Genomic DNA, 20,237 nt, shown 5'->3' on the forward strand with positions numbered 1-20,237 from the left:
TAACTTGTTTATGTTTTTTTTTTCTCTTCGTCGGTTTTCTGAAAGAGTTCTCTCCGGGTAGCGTTTCGTAGCATGGCGCAATTTTCGGGGTTGTCGAGTAGTCGACAGGCGCCGACTTTGGCCGGCGCCCGGGGCGTTCTTGTTTTCCAACAGGAAGTCGAGCCGGAAGCAGGGCCGGAAGTCGGGCGGGCAGCCAATGCGGAAGCCCGGATCTCAGGCGCGCTTCGATGTTGCACCACCACGCCGAGCATCAAGGCAAGGTAAGGATTCGAGTGCTCCCGAGCCCCGACACCCCAAAAATCATCGTTTCTCTCTGCCGTTTCTTTTCCCGGACACACGCTTCTTTTTAATTCTCCCCAGCTGCGCACTTTGATTAGCCACGACGCCGGCGGTTGTGTTTGTTTTGTTTTTATTTCATTCATTTATATTGTTGGCTGTTACAGGGGTGAGATATTGAACAAGTATACCATTTATGCCCACAGATCCAATAGAAATTTTAAAGCACACAAATTTCTTGGCATAGGAACATAGATAAAATTGAATAAAAGCATCGAGCGAAAGATAGACACGAAAAAAGTTTTTTAATGACAAATAATTTTGAGCGAACATTTTTTCAGTTTTGCCTTGAAACTTTCATGGCAATCACATTTAAAATATCTTGCGGGGAGTTGGATTCATTCACCTACGTTGATGATTTGGATTTGGGTTTATCAAAATGGGGTGGGAAATTCACGAACAATGATGTAAAGAGCGGGTTTTGTCTTTTATGTGGTACTGAAACAGTCTTTGTACAGTCGAGGGATACGGTGTCGTGTTCATAGCGACGGTAATTGTCGAATGCATTTACACACGATATAATACTCTGAGACGGAATGAGCATGGCCATCCAAATTGGAATTGGTATGACTCGGTGGTACTGAGTTCCTTCCCGGACTTAGCACAATATTGTACACCCATTAATGTTGAATTACGTAGTTCAGTTAGCCACAATGGCTTCTGCAACGAGTCTGAGCGGATAATGGGATTGAGCTTAGCTTGCTCGCCCTTTCATAGCCCCATCTTATCCTATCCTGTCCTATCCTATTCTTTGCTGTCCTCTTCGATTCTATCCTAACCTATCCCATCCTACTCCATCATATCCTATCCTAGCTGAGCGGATAGACCCATTTAGGTAGACAGCTGCCGAATTCGGGAAACTCATGTATCGCGGAGTCAAAGGCTTCCACGCGTTAGTCCGCTGAGGTTGCCTCACCATCGTTTTACTCTGGCATAAAACCCTAAAAAAAAAAATAAGAGAAAATGACAATATAAAGGTGATGATAAGAAAATAACTGGCGGGAAAAATTGGCCTACATTATTGCATTAACTTACGGCCGCAGCCGTCGCTTCACACGCGAATCCTAAGCTGCGATTCTACGAGCTGAGTTAGCGAGTCACGTACACACGAACATTTCGATTTAGAATTGATGTCAACGACAGAACGGAATTACTGCTCACCGGGCAACAACTGAAACATTTCACGGAGTCATATTCGATTAAGATTATGCTAAAAATAAACAAATAATAAACCCTGTAAGCCTCGACTAAAATTCTGTTACGAGACTTTGCTTCTTAAGGTCTGCATTGGCTGCTGCATTAAGGTTTTCAGGCATTTCTTTTCAAGTTCCTCCAACCAGTTCCGAAAGTCTTCATATTTTGTTGTGATGTAATTCTGGGTACCGAAAGCGAAACGTGAGATTATAGTCGAACCACAATCCCATTTCCGCAGATGTCACTTACAATTAGTGATGGGCCGAATCTACCGAACTTCAGATTCGGCGAAGTTCGGCACAGGCCGAACTTTTGAAGGTACGTTCCGCAAACATTCGGCGAAATTCGGCAAATGCCTGCCCACGCACGAAAACACGACGGAGCCATGAATTGGAAATAGACACCGTGCGGTCGTAACGGTTTGTTCGGTTAACCGTTGCGTTTACCATCGGTACAGTGTAGCACTTCCAGCGGCTATGGCAAGGTGCGGAGTAGGCGACATGATAACTGCTTGTTTCTGATTCCCTTTGTGAGTCTGGTTCTCTTCAATAATTTTTGCCTGAATAACAAAATATCGACAAGGAATTCGCGCTGTGCACTTCATGCACAAGTGATAAATGATGCGGTACATTTTCGAGAACGTGATTTTCCTCTTATCTTTCTAGACTCTAAGAAATTCCTGCGCGTATTCTTGCCCGCAAAAAACACAAAAAGCCAATCTCTGCGATCTACCAAATCAGCCCAGCGAATGATGCGGCGGAACATCCGTTTAGACCTAAAAATGAAGTCTGCGCTTTTGCATTACACAATGCAAAGCGTCATGCTTTCATTGCTTAATGCCACTGCGCAATTTTAATTTTCAGGTCTAAACAAATGTTCCGCCACATAATGCGCTGAGATGATTTTCTAGATTGCAGAAATTGGCTCTTCGAGTGTTTTGCGGGTAAGTAGACGCGCAGGCGTTTCTTAGAGTGTAGTGATGCAACGAGGTACACTCTAAGAAATGCCTGCGGGTCTACTTACCCGTAAAACACTCAAAGAGTCAATCTCTGTGATCTACGAAGTCAGCTCATCGAATGATGAGGAGGAACATCCGTTGAGACCTGAGAATGAAGTCTGCGCTGTGTCATTACACAATGCAAAGCGTCGTGCTTGCATTGCGTAATGCCACAGCGCAGACTTAATTCTGAGATCTAAACAGATGTTCCGCCTCATAATTCGCTAAGCTGATTTAGTATATCGAAGAGATTGGCTCTTCGAGCGTTTTGCGGGTAAGCGGGCGCTCAGGAATTTCTTAGAGTGTACCCTCTAAAAGAAGCCCGCGCGCCTACTTTCCTCGCACAACACTCGGAGAGCCAGTCACCGCAACTTACGGAGACAGCTCAGCGAATGTCGATGCCGAAACATCTGTTTAGACCAAAAAACACACTCTGTGTTGTGAAATTAAGCAATGCAAAACGTCGCGCTTGCATTTCTTAATGTCACAACTCAGACTGTGTTTTTTGGTCTAAACTTATGCTTCGGTATCGTCATTCGCTGAGCTGCCGAAGTAAGTTCCGGTGATTGGCTCTCAGAGTATTGTGCGGGAATGTAGACGCACGGGTTTTTTTAGAGCGTAATTGTAACATTTACTGAAAAGCAGCACCGTTGAAAGTTAGGCGAGTTTGTTATATATAGTTATGAGGAGAAAAACAGCGCCAAAAGTAAGGAGGGGAAAGGAGGAAATCGTTCTTTGTCCTCCGTCCTTTTGGCGCTGTTTTTCTCTTCATAACTATGACTGAAAAGCACTTTAAAGCACTCCTCGCAATCATATAGACCTTTCCACAAGGGCGCCACCATCTTGAATCGTCGTCACTTGCAGTATAGGCGAAAACATTGTTTTGACGTCGCCACGCCAACAGAAGGCATTTAGGATAAAAGCGTAACCGTCTCACATTTTTGTTTTGCATCCCCTCTACTTTTTTACCACTTGCAGGTTGAAGCGTTTTAATATTTTTTCGTCGCCCATACCGTATGCGCTTATAGGTGGCTGGGGACGAGAGTACACGAAAAAGGTCTATAGCAATCCTGTTTTTGGCTCACAAGTAGTTTGGGATAACACAAAAATATTGCTTTTTAATTAGCGTTATTGCGTGCTTTACCTATTTTCGCATAAAGCTAAACACAGAACTATCACGCTCGACGTTGGACATCCGACACTTTTAACACTTCCCATCTTCCTAAGCCCCGGCGTCTTTCCTAACATCAAAAACCGGCATTTTAAAATTTGAAAACTAGACGAACATGCTTATTTACAATAACAATATTATCTCTTATAGTGAAGCACCCCTGACATTCATTTTTGCGCCCAATGCGTTGACTCGCACAGAAAGTAAGAACACAGCGTTACCGCCTTCATTTTAGCAATGTTCACGCTTGCAGGCTTGTCCTGATGAGGCCTCAAAACCGAAACTCGCGTATCGTAATTGCGTCTTCTACTACCCAACCTCCTTGTCACACCACTTCTACAAAAAGCCTCTGTAAAATTGCCAGTAAACAAGCAAGGACGACACGGATACAGTAATCTTCGAGATGATCACCTTATTTAGTAATAGCTGTGTCGATATGGATTAGAAAAGAAATCTAAAAACTTTTTTTTCGCCCGAAAAGAAATGAAATATTAACTTCTAAATTTGGCAACAATTATTTGTCAACCATTTCGTCGTTTACCCTGAGACTGTTTTTTTTTTTAGAAGAGCAGAAGTAACAGAAAAAACAGACAGGTCTCAAACTCAGCTACATGTTTATTTCAACAACCTCCTCTTATATAGTTCGTTCTCGTCGTCATCAACTAATCACATACGACTTGTCGTCGTCATCAACCAATCACATACGCTGCAAACAATTTTTACAGTTTTAAGTGTTTTTTTTTTTTAGTCATCCTGAAAGGCTTTTTTGGTCTGTATTGTATGTGGTGTGTATTGGAGGGTATTGTCTGTTTTTGGAGGTGACCTGTTTTGAGTGGGATGTTGTTGTGGGCTGTTGTCCTGTTTATTGTGAGGACACAAAAGAGTTGCTTGAAGTCTTTGTGAGGCATATCTTTCGCTAGAACCTTTTCACTTGGAAATGTTGGGAGTGTCCGCTTCTTTTGTGATAGAGTGGAACCTGTAAAGTCACGGTGCAGAGGACAAGTCGTATGTGATTGGTTGATGACGACGAGAACGAACTATATAAGAGGAGGTTCTTGAAATAAACTTGTAGCTGAGTTTGAGACCCGCCTGTTTTTTCTGTTACTTCTGCTCTTCTAAAAAAAAAACAGTCTTTTTAGACTGTTTTTTTTTTTTAGTGTTGTGTCTTTTTAGTGTTGTGTCGTTTACCCGCAGTCTCGGGGTTTTTCAACCATGTGCTCAGGGTAAACGACGAAATGGTTGACTTCCACCAGCTAGCCTGTACTTTGACTCTTTTCTCGTAAATATTTGTGCCAAATCTCGGCCGAAATTTTCGAACCTTCAAAAAAAAGTTCAACGAAACTTCCACTTTGCCGAGTCCCTAGATTCGGCTTCGAATTTTCGATTCGGCGAAAATTCGGCCCCCCATTACTACATACACTCCCATAAAGTAGATATCCCTTCATGTCGGTCTTTTGTTGAATGACAAGCGGCGTCAACATACGGACTGGTGCGGGCCTGAGACGATGACTATTGCTTTTTCCAAAATAGTATCTATAACACTAACAACGAAAGCAAAAAAAAAAAAATCTACATTTTATAAATTACATTTTAAACCAGTGAGGCATAGGTGGCCGAGTGTGCTAGCGCACCGGAGCTCGTGTTACGTGGAGCGAAAGCTCGGGGTGTAAGGATTCTGCAGGCTAAATGCGCACCCCTACTGATTTCTATCTGGTTGAGCATCGCACCATCGTGCGGTCGTGTATCAGTTTCGCCTGATGCACGATAAAGACCTCAGGCTACCAGTGCTATTCGGGAGTTTTAGTAGACCGTGTCTCCCCCTCTGCTAAGCCCTCCGCAACGAAGAAATCGCTACTGCGTCTGCGTGCCCATGGCTTTGGCTGTAAAGTTCCGGGTAGCGGACGGGCTTAGCGGGGGGGAAAACGGTCTACTAAAACTTCCTATTAACTAAATTTCTCGTCTATATACCGTGGAGTCACAGAGCGCCCATTAAGGCCGAATAACTTCTTGCTCTTTGAACGCACACACACAAACAACACTATAGAGCTTTTTCGACAAGTCTGTCAAGTAACACCGGTTGTCGCCCTTTCTTGGGAACTAAGCGTATTAGTGGGTCCGAGTTCTCACCGACCGCTGACGTCACGCTCGTGTGCAAACAAGCTAACAATACGTGCCCAAACAATGACGGATGCGGATAAATGGGGCATCAGCTAGTAGATAGCGCGTGATTTTTTTTTTTTCATAAAAGGTACGTTACTTTATTGCTAACCAGCGCATTCCGAATGGTTTCCTTAAGTTTTTGCGGGTTGGATGTTTGTCGCGCAGGACCACGCCCCGACGTTAGTGAACGGGCCGGCGGTGGAGTCGGCCCTGCAGAACGGATCGCCCAAGGTGATCGTGAACCGCGGCCGGTCGCCGTCTCCGCCGGCGCACGTGTGAAGCGACGCTCGGACTGAGAAAAGCCTCCCCGCCGCCCCGCCCAGCCACGCCAAGCAGCCCACCCGCCCTGCTTCCACGACAGCGGAGCAACCCCGGACTCTGTGGTGACTCCAAAAGGGTGACCCGTTTCACGAGGCAAAACGCCCGCCCGACGCCCGACCGCGCCGCTTCTTCTTTCTTCTTTCTTCCAACGCAACAGGATAACAAAACAAATACAACAACAGCAACAACATCGTGGACCGGCCGACGATTGTTGCCCAAACAACAGCATCGCCAACGAAGACGGGCTTGTTGGCACTCTGCGAAACCTGCAGCGGAGAACCGAACTATTCCATGTCCTCTCTCATCTCTCTGGTCTGCGGGGTTATTTGCCGAGTGTCGTTCATTTGTGAATCCCTTGGGAATGAGATATGCGAGATTTCGTTTCCAAGTTATCGTCGTTGTTAACAAGGTATGCGGTAAACTCTGAGTATTACGAGATATGTTCCTCCCTTTGGTTGTTTAGTCGTAGGTTTCTTTGTGAATGTGAGTATGAGTGTGTGCGTGTGTAAAGTGTCTCGTTACTTAACAAACATCGGAAGTATGGTGCTTTCTGGCGGTCGGTATCAGACGTTGGAAGCTTGTGATGTGGCTAACAAGGTCGTTCTTCACAAGCTGGTGTCATTCAAAGTACGAGAAAAACTGGTTAAACGACTCTGATTGGACAAAGAGCACTGTTTTCATTTAGTGCTTCATGCCTGGAGCAAAGCCGACCCTGAAATTATTCCCGCGTGCCTTTAGCCATTAGCGCTAGAGCTTGATCCCCGGAAAGTGAGATCTGGAAGGGTAATTTTGATTCGCCAAACGAGGTGTTGATGCGCAGGTAACACTTACGGTAGAGATGCGTAATTCAAATACTTCACAGCTGAACAATGCTAGGAGTAACACAGTTGTCCGGCTGTTCTACTTTGAGAAACATAACAATGTCAGTGAAAAAGTGATGAAAAATGAACCAAACCTTTCCAGGATGCGGTTCGTAAAACGTTCTAAACCAAGATATTTCCTGCTACTGTGAACATACCAAGTTGGAGAGAAGTGATTTCGAGTCATTTCTTATCAAAAGACCTTTACACTCCCTGAAGAGTGAAACGTATAAGAGACACTACAATTATAGTTATCAATTCTTGCAGATAGTTGCAATCGAATATCATTCCTTCTCGGTTCATAACTGGGTGAGTTCCAGAAATACGAGCTATGTCTCTGTGTGGCAACACAAGCAGTTTCCTGCTTTTGTTACCTGATGAAACTACATTGCGTATTGTGTGGGGTTGTTAACATTGTTCCCTAGAACTCTTCATTCTGTTTTCGGGTCTTAGGTCAACTTTGAAATACGTATTGCTGTTATAGTGTCACAAGGATCGGCGTCGCAGGTGTCTTGTTTACTGCTTTGTTCTCGCACTTGGTGTATTGTCGTGCTCCTGTTGAGGCTTATATGCGTGTGATATTCGATTCCTCTTTCTTTAAGGCAAAAGAAGGGGCATATCTTGCGTTCATTTTAGACATAACGCCTCGACTAACGCTTCGTTTCTTATCTTGTTAGGAGCAGAGTCTTTCAAATAGCATCATTTATTAATTGTTACAGTTGCTGACAGCTTAAAAAACGCAGTACGTGGCGAATTTTGAGGATCTAATTATCCCTCCACAGCTATTGAGATTGCGGCATTTTTCGATAAAAATGCCGAAGACCCAATACTGAAGCGAAACGAGACAACGTAATCAGCCGAACCCAGCGTGTCTTAAGCTGTCGCTGAGCATAGTTAAAGCAAAATGCGTAAACTAGTTGTGTTTAACAAATGCATTTGTGTTGCCATCAAATACGCGTGATAATTTTTTTTTATTTGTTCAAGTTGTGTGTGGTAATATCCTACATTACATTTTACCTCTCGGAGTAGAGGGATGGAGATTAAGTATACAGAAGTATGTATGTGTGTGTTCGACAGTTATATTAGACCAGTTTTTCCTTTTATCAGGAAACACTGTTAAAACCGCCATCAATGCTAGGCATCCCTGCGTTAAAAAAAAAACAAAAAAATAATAATGAATCGCAGCTTCACAAAGACTGTATCATCATAATTAAGGGCAATGCTCTGTCGCTTATATAGGTTAAGCTGGCCATCTTAAAAATTACATACATGTTACTACTACTCTTAGTTCAAGAATGTGCGGAGAGAATTGTAACAAAGTGATGGTGCTTAAAACTGTAATCGGCAGAATTGGCTAGCCTGATGGTTAGCCATTCTCGACTGGTGTATTAGCGTTCTTTTGAAAGTAGAACGTTTGTATGCCGCCAACAATTGTCGATACGACGAATGAGGACAGCTTACAGTGACATTCATCTGTTGTTTTATATATACAAAGAAAGACGGCTTCCTTATTTTCAGGTAATTTTATTCTTAGGCATTTAAAGCGGTCCTGCACGTTATAAAGCCATAACGGCGATTGCATCGCTTAATACTAGGGGCGCGCGCATTATGGTTCGAATCAAATAGTGCAGTGTTATTTCAAGCTTAAACACTGTAATAAAAACCGGCATGTTGAGTCTTTCCTTTGCTCTGCTAAAGCCACGAATGATGCAGCGCTATTCGATCCGAAACCGCCATTTCTTTACCTCGTCTCCAAAACTTCCGTTATAATAAATAAGAACACTCTAGCACCTTGCCGCCACTAGCATACATTTTCTCCGCAAAACGAACAATGACTTCTCAGAACGCATCGCTGGAAGCGTTCGGAAAAGACGACTTCTCAAAAACGCTTCCAATTGCCCGTTTCATTCACCCTGTCAGGTCAACATGCTGCGACCTGTGCTAACTCTCAGCCCTGTACGATCGTGTCTGCTGCCCCCTGACATCCAGTGCTCCGTGGTAAGCAGAGCTCGGGGATCATCGATCCCGAAGCGAGCTACGTCACTTCCGGAGAAAAGGCTCCCTTCATTCAACTCACGGAGACACGGCCGGGCTACTTCCTGTGTGCTGACGCGTGTCCTGAAATGGCAGGGACGTGGACACGACGTGGGGACCGCTGCATTTCGGGGGGCACGTGACCTAGTCGATACGCCGCCGTTAATGCGAATCACCGCTTCGAGGATGGTCGCATGGGCATGCGGCTCTCTCTCTGTCCGTAACTCGACAACAGGAAAGCGAAACACCTGTAAAAAAAAAAGAAAAAAGAAAAGCGCAAGATGAAGTAAAAAAAGAGTCGCGGTATAATATGGGCTTATTTTTTATTTATTTATTTATTTTTGAGGGGAGGGGGAAGGGGGATTATTGTTGAAGTCGTCGTCACGTCTGGCTGCTGCAACGGACACGAGATATGGTGCAGTTTGAGAGGGTTTCCACGAAACTGTAGAAAAGCACGCTCTATATAGCGTCTCTTACGTTTCTGAGAGAAAACAACAACAACAACAACAACAACTAAAACTAAATACAATAAATGTTTACAAGATGACGCGGTGGAGGTTATAAAAGCCCGAAAGGCTATCAGGGAGAGACGTGCTCGGAAAATAAACTATGATTTTAAGGAACGAGCTCGCAGAATCAAACTTGTTAAGCCTTTCAGAAAGCATACATATTCATTCGCGAGGTATACGTGACCTGAGGATAAGTTATTTCATTTTGAGATCACAGCAAAGGTTCTTCAAACATTGGGTCGGCTTTAATATGTTTACTCGATATTCAGTGAACTTTCAGACTGCTGAAGCACAGAAACGAGGCAACATCAATTGCGACGTTCTGCATCGCCGCTGACATTTTTTCCCACCTGTTAAGCTATTTTGGGGCAAAGGTACGTCATGCCAGGAACAAGTGTAGGCGAGCCCCCAGAAAGATTTCTTCATAGAAATATGGGTAACAATAATATAGGGGCGTCCCGTTTGTCTGGAATCTCCAAAAAACAGTTCAATATTTGAACGGAACCACTTAAAGCATCACTGCGAAAACCACAGATCATTAACCGAATTATAAAGCAGAAAGAACGGAAACCTCATGACAAGGAACTTGATTGAGACCGTTGAACAAGAATGTAAACTTTGTCCTTCTTTACATTTCCATCAAATGTGACGTATATCGATGCATCAAAAAAGCGATCATAGAACATATAATACTTCAGCAAAGCATCATTCTAGTTAAATTAAGCTATAAGTACCGCGAAATACAGAATCAGCGGTCTCACGCGAGCAAAGTCATATTCGTCTCAGTCCTATTTAAAGTCATCTGTCACAGCTGATTTTAAGCGTTTTTTTTTTAGAGCGCAGCTCTTAGGCGCCCGTTCCCGGCTTGAGCGGCGTCGCCGTCGCCGTCGGCGTCGGCGTAACCGCGAGTAACCCTCGTAACCCTCGTGAGGGTTACGAGGGTTACGAGGGTTACTCTCACGAGGGTTACCCTCACGAGGATTACGAGGGTTACTAACCCTCGTAACCCTCACGAGGGTTACGAGGGTTAGTTACGTTCAAAAGGGTTGCCCTCACGAGGGTCACGAGAGTTATGAGAGTTACCCTCACGAGGGTTATGAGAGTTACCCTCACGAGGGTCACGAGAGTTACCTTCACGAGGGTCACGAGAGTTATCCTCACGAGGGTTACTAGGGTTACCCTCACGAGAGTCACGATGGTTACCCAGGTCACGTGACCCCCCTCCCAAGGTCACGTGACCCCCCCCCCCGAGGTCACGTGACCCCCGTTGACGTCATCGCCACTGATGACGTCATCAGTGACGTCACGGATGACGTCACTGGCATCCGCATCGTCATGGTCATCATCACTGATGACGTCATTAGTGACCTCACCGGCATCCGCATCGTCATCGTCATCATCACTGATAACGTCACTGATGACGTCACTGATGACGTCATCAGCATTGTCACGTGACCCCCAAGGTCACGTGACCCCCCGCCACCCGAGGTCACTTGACCCACCCACCCCCAGTGCCCTTCCCTCCTCCTCCTCAAGAGCTGTGCTCTAATTCTGCGTTACAGGGAGTTGTAAACGGCGTTCATTTTTTATTCAAAAATAATGTTTATTTTAAAGTAGCAAAACTAAAAAAACTAGATTGTCCTTAAATATTAATTACAAAAGACTCGAATGCAATGTGCGAACCTTCTCTGAAAACCATACGCGTTCGAACATTTATTTGTTTATTTTCCGCCAGGAGAGACATTGATACAATATGCCAGCACGCACTGCGAATTATCAGTATGTATTTTTTTCTTTTCAACGGCCTGGTGAGAAATGGTTGTTTGGATCGAGAGGGAACGATCTTTGCACTGCTACGTTTGATACGTTGGCATATAACGGGCGGGTTTGGTTTAGCCGTCGTATCATAACCTCATTATCGTCGTAGACCACTAGAAATGAATAATAATATAAGAAAACTCATCCCTGTACATATGAAAGAAGGCGAGAATGAGAGCAAACAATACCCTGTATATACCTAAAAAAATACAGATTACGGCATACGCGTCCCCATCGTTCTGGCACTTGGGCCGCTGTATGCCCGACGCTACCCAGTGGCTTCACCGGCCCGAACTTGCACACTGTACTTCATAAAAATAATTAAAAAAAACACTCCTTATGCTCTGAGAACAGTTTGAGATTTATGGAAAAGAATATGCTTCGTCAACAATGTACCGTGTTTACTCGAAAACTAATGTGACCTAGTTTTTGCAGTCTACGATACGTTAAGAAACAAAGGGCGACCAGAAATTCCAATGTGCACCAGCATGGTGCACATTGGATGGTTCACGTGTTGGATTCTAAGGAAGCATTCCTTAGAATCCAACACGAGACGGGACCCACGTGAACCAGACTCAAATGATCTTGGAGCGCCCATTTTCCCGCAGTGCACTTGACGGATTATGTCGATGCAGAAAAGGGGAAAAAAAGAGAGAAACTTTTAGTTGAAGGAACAGGAGCAGAATCAGGTGTTAAACGACATGATTAGTAGCTACCACCAGCTCACTTGCGCGCTTACAGTATTTTCGCTTGACTGAGCCAGTCACTGCGATCTACGGATAATATAGTCAAAAGTGTGTTTAAAAAAATTTTCAGCGGTGACATTGGGGGCGTCGTTTTATCGTGCTGAGTGTCACAGTCATGGTGGAGAATAAAAACCAGGATTATTTAAGTCGCGATTTAAATCTGTATCTAAACCGTGATTTAGAACACATCGGTTCTTCCATGATGATTTAAATCAAACATTTTCCATGAGATTAGTCCCAAAAAATATTATCTTACTTGACGTTTATCTCTCATTTGGCACTTGATACGCGCATTCGCTTTCTAATAATATCTAATTATCATCGAGCAAACACGAACACAAAGCGGTGCTAGCAAGTCAGAGTGGCGAGCTTTCTTCCTACTTCGGTTCGTCAGTTACATAATGACCTGCGCAAGAAAACCAGAAAGCGAAAGAAATGGGGAAAAAACGTAATATTCTACTGCAAGCAAATCGGAACCCAAAAATAAAAAAAAATAAAAAAAATAAAGCATATTTTTTTTATTAACTTAACATATCAAGCTGCTTCTGTTATATTTAGTAAACATACCATCCTTTGACTTGTTTAAAAGTGCGTTGACTACTTACCTATGTTAATATTTCTCTTTGTTTGTTTGCCTTGTTTTATACATTTCTTAATTTGTTTGCACTTTTTTTTTACATTTTTCGTGCTTGGCTTTTAGTGTTTGTATATTGTTTGTGTTCCAAATTTGTCTTGTACCACTCCCCTCTGTAATGCCCCAGGGCCTTGAGGGTACTTAAATAAAAAATAAATAAATAAATATAGTTTCTGACAGGTTAAGGGTGAAGTGTAAGTTGTTCCCATCTCTTTCCAGTTTGACGGAGCCAACGCTGGAGAGGAGGCAACCTCCTCTCCAGCATACGCTCTGCGAAAGTGGAAAGAGGCGGGAGGAGTTGCTTCCACTTCACTCTTGACCTATCACAGACTATCCTATGGTGGGGTTTACGTCGATACATTTTGATAATTAGATTGTACTTCATAAGTTTCCATTTGCAGTAATGAGTTTTCCCCATTCTTTTTCTGTGATCGAACGGATACATATATGATAAAAACTTAATTTGATGTGGCTATGGTGATTTAAATTATATTAATCAGATTTAGAAATTTTTTTCATTCCTTCATTAAAAAAAAACATTATTTCTTCACTTTGGTCACTGCGCAGGCAGTTTTTTTATGACTAGGCATATTTGCATCCCCTTCATTCTCTGAGATCCCTCCGTAGATTGCAGCGATTGGTTCTCCCAAGTTCTTCGTGGGAAAGTAGGCTCTCCGGATTTGTTAAAGTGCATTGGGGCAAAGGGGGCGGCTTAAGTTGGCTAGAGTGGGATCCTCATTGGCACCAAATGAGTTGCCCATCCTGCGCTACTGGCATTTTGAGTTCTAGGTTGATGCCTTAAGTTTTCTTGGTGCTGACGTAGAGCGGTCTGAAATAGAAGCCTTAATAAAGTTGCCCGACCTTTAGGAAATTTCGCGCTTCTTTGTTTGTCCTTGCAGCCGGCTACCTGAAGACTCGGCTCACATCGCTAAAGTGTCTTTGGGATCAAAGTGTAACTAATATGTCTTATGAAACAGAACATTTTCCTGAATAGTTATTAGTAAACTTTCAAGCAGTAACAGAATCGTCGTGTGCCATATTGCAATGTTTGGAGGTATTGATATCATCAACTTTGTAACGTAATCTTTTTTTTTCAGGCGGAACGTAAATTTGCGACTTTATATGCACTCAGTATTATGATAATGCACGCAATGTATCACCAACAGCACTGTTTTTATAAGGCACTAAGTTGATTTCAAATACTAGTTAGGATTTTTTATTGAAATGGAAGGGTTTACGGATGTGAAGTGTCGTGTATGAAGCTTGTTAGACGTCGACGTGTACAGGAGAAACTTTCATTCGGAACAATGACAGTGTTTGTTTTTGTGAGTTAGGATTTGTGGTTGGCCTTGTGTCTCTCAAAGACCTCGGAAAAATAAGCAAACGGATGTCGTGGATTCCTTTTAACTTCAAACTTTTTGTTTGTCTCGAACTACACTCTAGGACAAACTTTCTATGGCATTTCTGAAGAAGTGAAGAGGACGCGTACACAACCTTGATCGGCGATCATGGTGCGCGAGTGCGCGGACGTCCATAGCTTTCACTTTATTGCCACAGAAAGCTGTCCTCAACTATAATTTGCATACGCGTTAATTTTAATAAGAAATTCACGGGTTAAAACTTCTACGCCTTTTACAAAAAAAAAAAAAAGGTGAACATTCGAGGCTGTTGGCTACTCTCGATACTTTTTTCGTGGCATACAGTATAATTTGAAGCACTACCGCAGCCAAAACCTAGAAACCACAACACCCTGATGTACAGCACTGCGACGTGTTTTCTTCCCAATGTTGATTTGTTCATTTACCCGAACCTTAAACAACTTCATATACTACTACGGCAATTACGGTGTGTCAACCAATGGATTTGCCTTCTCGTAGCGGCAATTGCTGTTAACTTGGAAACAAGATGGAACAGCGCATTCATTCCTACAACATAGAATCAATTATTCAACTTGGATGGGACTCACTTTGAAAATACAGCAAGCACGGCACTGCAGATGTATGTATATTAGAGAAAATCGCATGTTTTCTTAAACTTCCGCTTGCAGGCTGAAGCGAGCTACTGTTCCTTCCACCACACCTCTAATGATCGGACTGATCACGAGACCGTAGTAAAGTTTATATATAAGATATATATACATACATATATATAATATACGCCGAGATTAGCCCGTTGAGGAATCCTCTACACACCATGCGAACCTCTAAAAACTGTATGAATAAAAAGGTCCCAGTGTGTCTAGTTTTTTGCACATGACATGGAATTGCACACCGCGCTCTAAGGAAGGGAATGAAGCGGAAGATGAAGCCATAAAGAAACGTTTTCACCAAGTAATGAAGTTTCCGACGTAACATGTGAATACAACTTATGCTCAGTGATACATCGTAACTTCATTTGTTTGGAGAACACGTTTTTTTGTTGTTTTTTTTGGCCGTCATTCGCTGGGTTTCGTCCGTAGATCACGGTAGGTCACAGAGTGCAGTGCTAAAAATGGATGCGCGAGCATTCACCGGAGTGTGAGAGCAAATGCCTAAGGAAGCGAGCGCCGGGCGCTATCATTAATGTGTGAACCTGTGGAAAAAGATGCTATCGAGGGATATCTGTGTATATACGTATATAAAGCTAACAATAAAAAGATCCTTAGCGTCGCTGCTCTCGACTGCTGTCCCAACTTCCCGTAGGACGCTTTTCCAAACTATACGGACACCTGAGTTTTTCGCTGGTTCTGTATGCAGGACCGTACCGATGTGTTAACATACCCGTCGTAGCAAGTTTTCTCCTGACCACTGTTGAATTTGAACGACATTTGTGAGCTACCCTGTTCCCCGTTTTGATACTGCTCCTTTTTGCACACTCGCGTGTTACCGATATACTGTACATTTCACGGTTATATTACATTAAAGAAGAAAAAAACATCTTTTTTTCTTACCTGAACGCTTGTGCATGTGGTGGTCTCAATTATTTTAGAATGAAAAGAAAAAAAAAACTTGAGTTACCATTCCTAGAGTCATACAGAGCTCTCTGGTTGCACTTGATGTGGCCATGAGGACAAACCGAAAAACAACACATCTATATGATTTCAGCTTTATACCAATAACAGAAAAATATTTTCCCTCCATCCTTAACATTCTCAAGAAAAACAAGCTGGAACAGTTATGTTTGCAAATACGATCGTGGTTTTCCACTTTCCACTCATTTGACTAAAATCGCAGTGGGCAGTCACTTTAAAGCAGGGGAAAACTGGAATTCCATTTCTTTAACCGAAGTAAGACCCCTTTTTTTTTTATTTGCTTCAAGCTGCATTTTTGGCAAACAATGAACGAAAACCTGAATGGAATTGTTGGGGAGGTACACGTGACTCATATTAAGTCCTCTTATACTATGCTGTACTCCGTCTATATTCGTCACTATATCATTACGGAAGATATACAAAGGTCCACATAGGTCCCCGGCGTACCAGTTTCGCCTGCCTCAGTTTCCTGCCTTTATTTCTCCGTCTTTACAGCGGTGCGGCTGCATTCGTACCTTTTCCGCTGTCAGTAAGTCATTGGACAGTTTGAGTGTAGGGTTTCTCAGGCTCTAACGTTCGCAACACGCGAGCGTATGGTGTACGTAAGAATCCACCTGCTCACACCGGTTTTAATTGCCCATTCCGTATACGTTGCCAGCTAGATCTCTCGCATGCTCTGACTGCTTTCATTGCATGTGCTTTCGTGGCCACCATGCCCATAAAACGAAATATTGAAGATGGAAATAGCTTCCACAATTTGTGTTCAAACTAGACCAAGCCGTAGCTCCCTGGTCACCCACACTTTTCTGTGGGGTACGGAGGCAACGAGAACGGTGGTAGTACCAGTGTCACGTAGTGAAGTTTAACCCCGGTGTCTGCGTGAATCGTCTTGTGAGATTTACAGCTTATATCAATGCTGTCGCAAGAAAACTTTTATGACCTACTCCTGTCGTCGTTGACAAACAGGGAAGTCAACCGATCGCGGCACTCGAGCACAGCGCAGGAGACGCTGACATGTTTACTGGGCACTCCTGCAGCTGTACGGCTATCTGGCTCAACTGTGAAACGTCCCGGGAATAATTGCCGAGCTGAAGTTCGCGTAAGGAAGCCAAATTCTAGGTAATTGTGTGGCGAACGCGAACACAACGTCGCGCATGCTGCCTCGACTCTCAATTTTTAAGTAAGAGCTAAAATGAAAAAAAAAATTGTCTCTTTATTGTCACCACCAAACGGTATATTAAACATGTTAAAAATAAATAAATAAGGTTTAATATGACCAAACAGAAAATTTGGATTTCAAAGCAAATCAACAAAGAAAAAACAGGGAGGCTGCTAAACAACTTGATCGGGTACGGGCTCGTGTTTTGTCAGCGGGCTTTTATCGAGTATTAAATCACTGTAATAATGGCGTAGTTTAAGATAATGTAGATTTAGTTTTGAGCCTCTTGGTCTTGTTTCTTGGTTGAGACGACGACGAGGTTTCTTCCATGGTTTCTTTTGCTTGTGTCATTTTTTCCCAATTTGTAATATAAAAGAAGACAAATATATAATATGGGGCTTATTGAAGAATGAATGTTTATTTGATTACTCTAGGTTCAGTCTAAATTACTGTTCCAAATTTTTTTCTTACTTTTTTCATTTTTTTTGCATTCTAGAGCTAAAATTTTGTGATAATGCATTAAAATTGTGTTACTGTTTATTTATTTCATTATTTATGGATTATATATATATATATATATATATATATATATATATATATATATATATATATATATACATGCAACGGGCTGGCCATGTCCGCAATGTCCGCAAGACCCGCAGCTCCAAATCCCCAAAGGTTCGTGCGTGCGCTATTTGCCTGCGTTTGTGGTAAGTTCTGCACATGAGCACTCTCGATCCGCAATTTCTTTTTGCGTACTCAAAGCGCTTGTGTACGACCGACCAAAACTGTTTATTAGCGAGTTCGTGCGTGTTGAGCGATAATGTGCCTGTATCTTTGTTTCTTTGGTATTTGATATTTTTAACTCATTCCTTGTCTACGCGAATCGCACCTGTTCGCTTATTTTTGTATACTTGTTTCCTTTTTCGTTTTTTCCTGATTCAGAATTTTTGCCCCGAGGGGAGTTACGAAAACAGTTATTTTGTTTTCAATGCAGAGAGGAAGAGGTGGCAAGGAACTGCGCGGCCCGACCGAATTTTTGCAAGAACCAGAGCAATTGTGGGCCCTATCTCGATTATGCTCTTTTCACTATGGTGCAGAATATACGTTTTCAGGCAGTGTTGCAATTTCTAGACAGTATTTCATCCCTAGGCACATTACATGCAAGTTCGAAAACAGACCGTGAAAGATGAAGTGCCTTTGTTCCTATTCTAGTGTTATACTTAGGCATCAATATAGCTTTTTAAGTTATCTTTCAAAGCTGTTAAATAAAAAAAATAGAAGCAGGAAATAAAAGTTGCGAGTATCTAATCAAAGTTTTCAATGGTTCCGTCCAGCGTGAGTAAACATTAACCGTTGAACTTTGAAATGTATGTACGAGGACGGTGGCATGTGCAATGCGCTACCTGCTACAATCCACGTGGCTGGTTTACTCTTAATGCAATTACTATCCCTAAATGACCTTTGGTAGCGTACATCTACGTATGCTCGAAAAGATCATTACTGAAGCGACGACTAGCACGCCTCGCCAACGAGCCCTGCTGGAATCGTACTTTATTATTGTTTTTTAATTCTCAATATTGACGCGTGATGCCACGTCGGAGGTGTGCTGCACGTGACCCGTTTTCGTGTCCGAGATCATTACCATTCAAACAGTCTCATTAATCGTATCGGGATAATTACAGACGCTTGTCGTTAATGGCGACTCTGAAAACGAGGGACCAAAATAGAATGTGAAAAACTGTCACAGTCATGCACAATTTTTTGTTTTGTTTTTTTTTTACTCTGGGGGGTCCATGTCGAATTACTTTCATTTTGGAGAGTGGTAGTGCCTGAGCAGAATCAAAATAAATATACAGGGTGTCCCCGACACAAAGTTAAAAGGCATTGCCGAACGCTCATGCCTCGTCCAAATGTAACGCTAGCGATCCCAACGAGAAAGTTTCAAGCCTAACCGTTATCTCAATTAAAATCATAAGCTGCCTGCGAAGTTCCCAAATACATGAAGCTGGATGATGCCAGTTGCCGAAAAAAAACGGACAAAAACGGGCCCCACTTTTTTCAAATGAAATGTTGAAAGGATCCCTTACAATTTTTCATTACAGCAAATTAGTTCTGAAAATTTGCCATTTATTGTTTAGACCGCTAGCGCTACACTCTAATAAAATTTGGTCGTAAAAGAACTCTAAGGTTTTTTTGCCTTGGTCATATTTTGCGCCCTAAAAAGTTTTTTTTTTTTTAAGACAACCTAATAGGTTTTTTGGGGAAAAACCATTAGGACGTTCTTTTAACCTCCTTTTTGATAAAAAAAAGGGTCTTCGTCGCAGTAAATAAAAAAAAAACTTTGAGACTAGCAACAAAAAAGGGGGACAAACACAACACCGTCTCAAAACTCAGCTGCGAAATTTATTTTCACGCATCTTTTTTGCGTAGACGGTTCTCGTTTTCCATCGTTCTCAGCCGCGTGAGTTCCATATCTGCAATGCGGGACAAAAAATAAGAAGCAATTTTAACCTGAAATGTGCGAGAAAAATATAGGTAAGGCAAAACAAGAATATGTGACAATCACGTATTTTTCGTGAACACCTTCCAGCGGCGTGGAGAAATCAGCTGGCAATCTCAGCAATAAAAGCAAGGAAAACCTCCGGCAGTCATTGTTTATTTTTTTCTTTGGCCGGGGGGGGGGGGGGGGGGGGGTAGGGGTACATGCGGTAACTGAGAAGACTTTTTAATATTATTCTACGAAAGCGCGTTTCGTGATTCCTTTATCCGGCGACAGTACCCCTGATACAAAATCTGACTGAGTTAACTCTTACATGTTTTTTCCCGCCCCTATCGCCCTTTTCGTTTCCGAGCGATGATCGCTTCCACCGTAGTCCCGACATAACCGCATCACTTATCACCCGGACGAAAAATGCTGAGTCACTGAGCTGTGGACGAATGCGCAGCGTCTGATACCGCACAGTAGAGCAACAGCGCGTGCTCGGAAGGCGTTCCACAGCCCAACGGACAAAGGTGGCAGCGAACAAGAGGCGATTTTTGCAGAGATCTATTAGCCCCGAGAAGTTCGCGTGGCGCCCCCTTATGGCAAACCGGGGTGACGTCACGGCCAGGAGAGAATTTTTCCCCGACTCACCTCGCTCGCTCTGTGGAGGCTGTGACGACGCTAGCTGTCGGCGCGCTCGTTTCTATTTATTTTTTTTGGCGTGTTTTTCGTAGGAAGTGTAAATTTCTATATGTGCCTTTATTAAGGTATGGCCTGTAGCTACAGGCGGAACTTCAACCAAC

The 20,237-nt window shown here is 43.0% G+C and overlaps 1 protein-coding gene across 1 annotated transcript in view; it reads left to right on the forward strand.

Moving 5' to 3' along the window:
- The window catches only part of LOC121047616, a 215,178-nt gene extending 209,041 nt beyond the window's left edge, over window positions 1-6,137 (forward strand). Inside the window, exons 6-8 of the mRNA XM_042291585.1 lie at window positions 154-260; window positions 5,325-5,339; window positions 6,024-6,137. Coding sequence (XP_042147519.1) covers window positions 154-260; window positions 5,325-5,339; window positions 6,024-6,137 — 236 coding nt within the window. The remainder of the gene's footprint in view (window positions 1-153; window positions 261-5,324; window positions 5,340-6,023) is intronic.
- The last annotated feature ends 14,100 nt before the right edge of the window (window positions 6,138-20,237 follow it).

Source organism: Ixodes scapularis, unplaced genomic scaffold, assembly GCF_016920785.2.
Source record: "Ixodes scapularis isolate PalLabHiFi unplaced genomic scaffold, ASM1692078v2 PGA_scaffold0__279_contigs__length_252992795, whole genome shotgun sequence".
NCBI classification, from domain to species: domain Eukaryota; kingdom Metazoa; phylum Arthropoda; class Arachnida; order Ixodida; family Ixodidae; genus Ixodes; species Ixodes scapularis.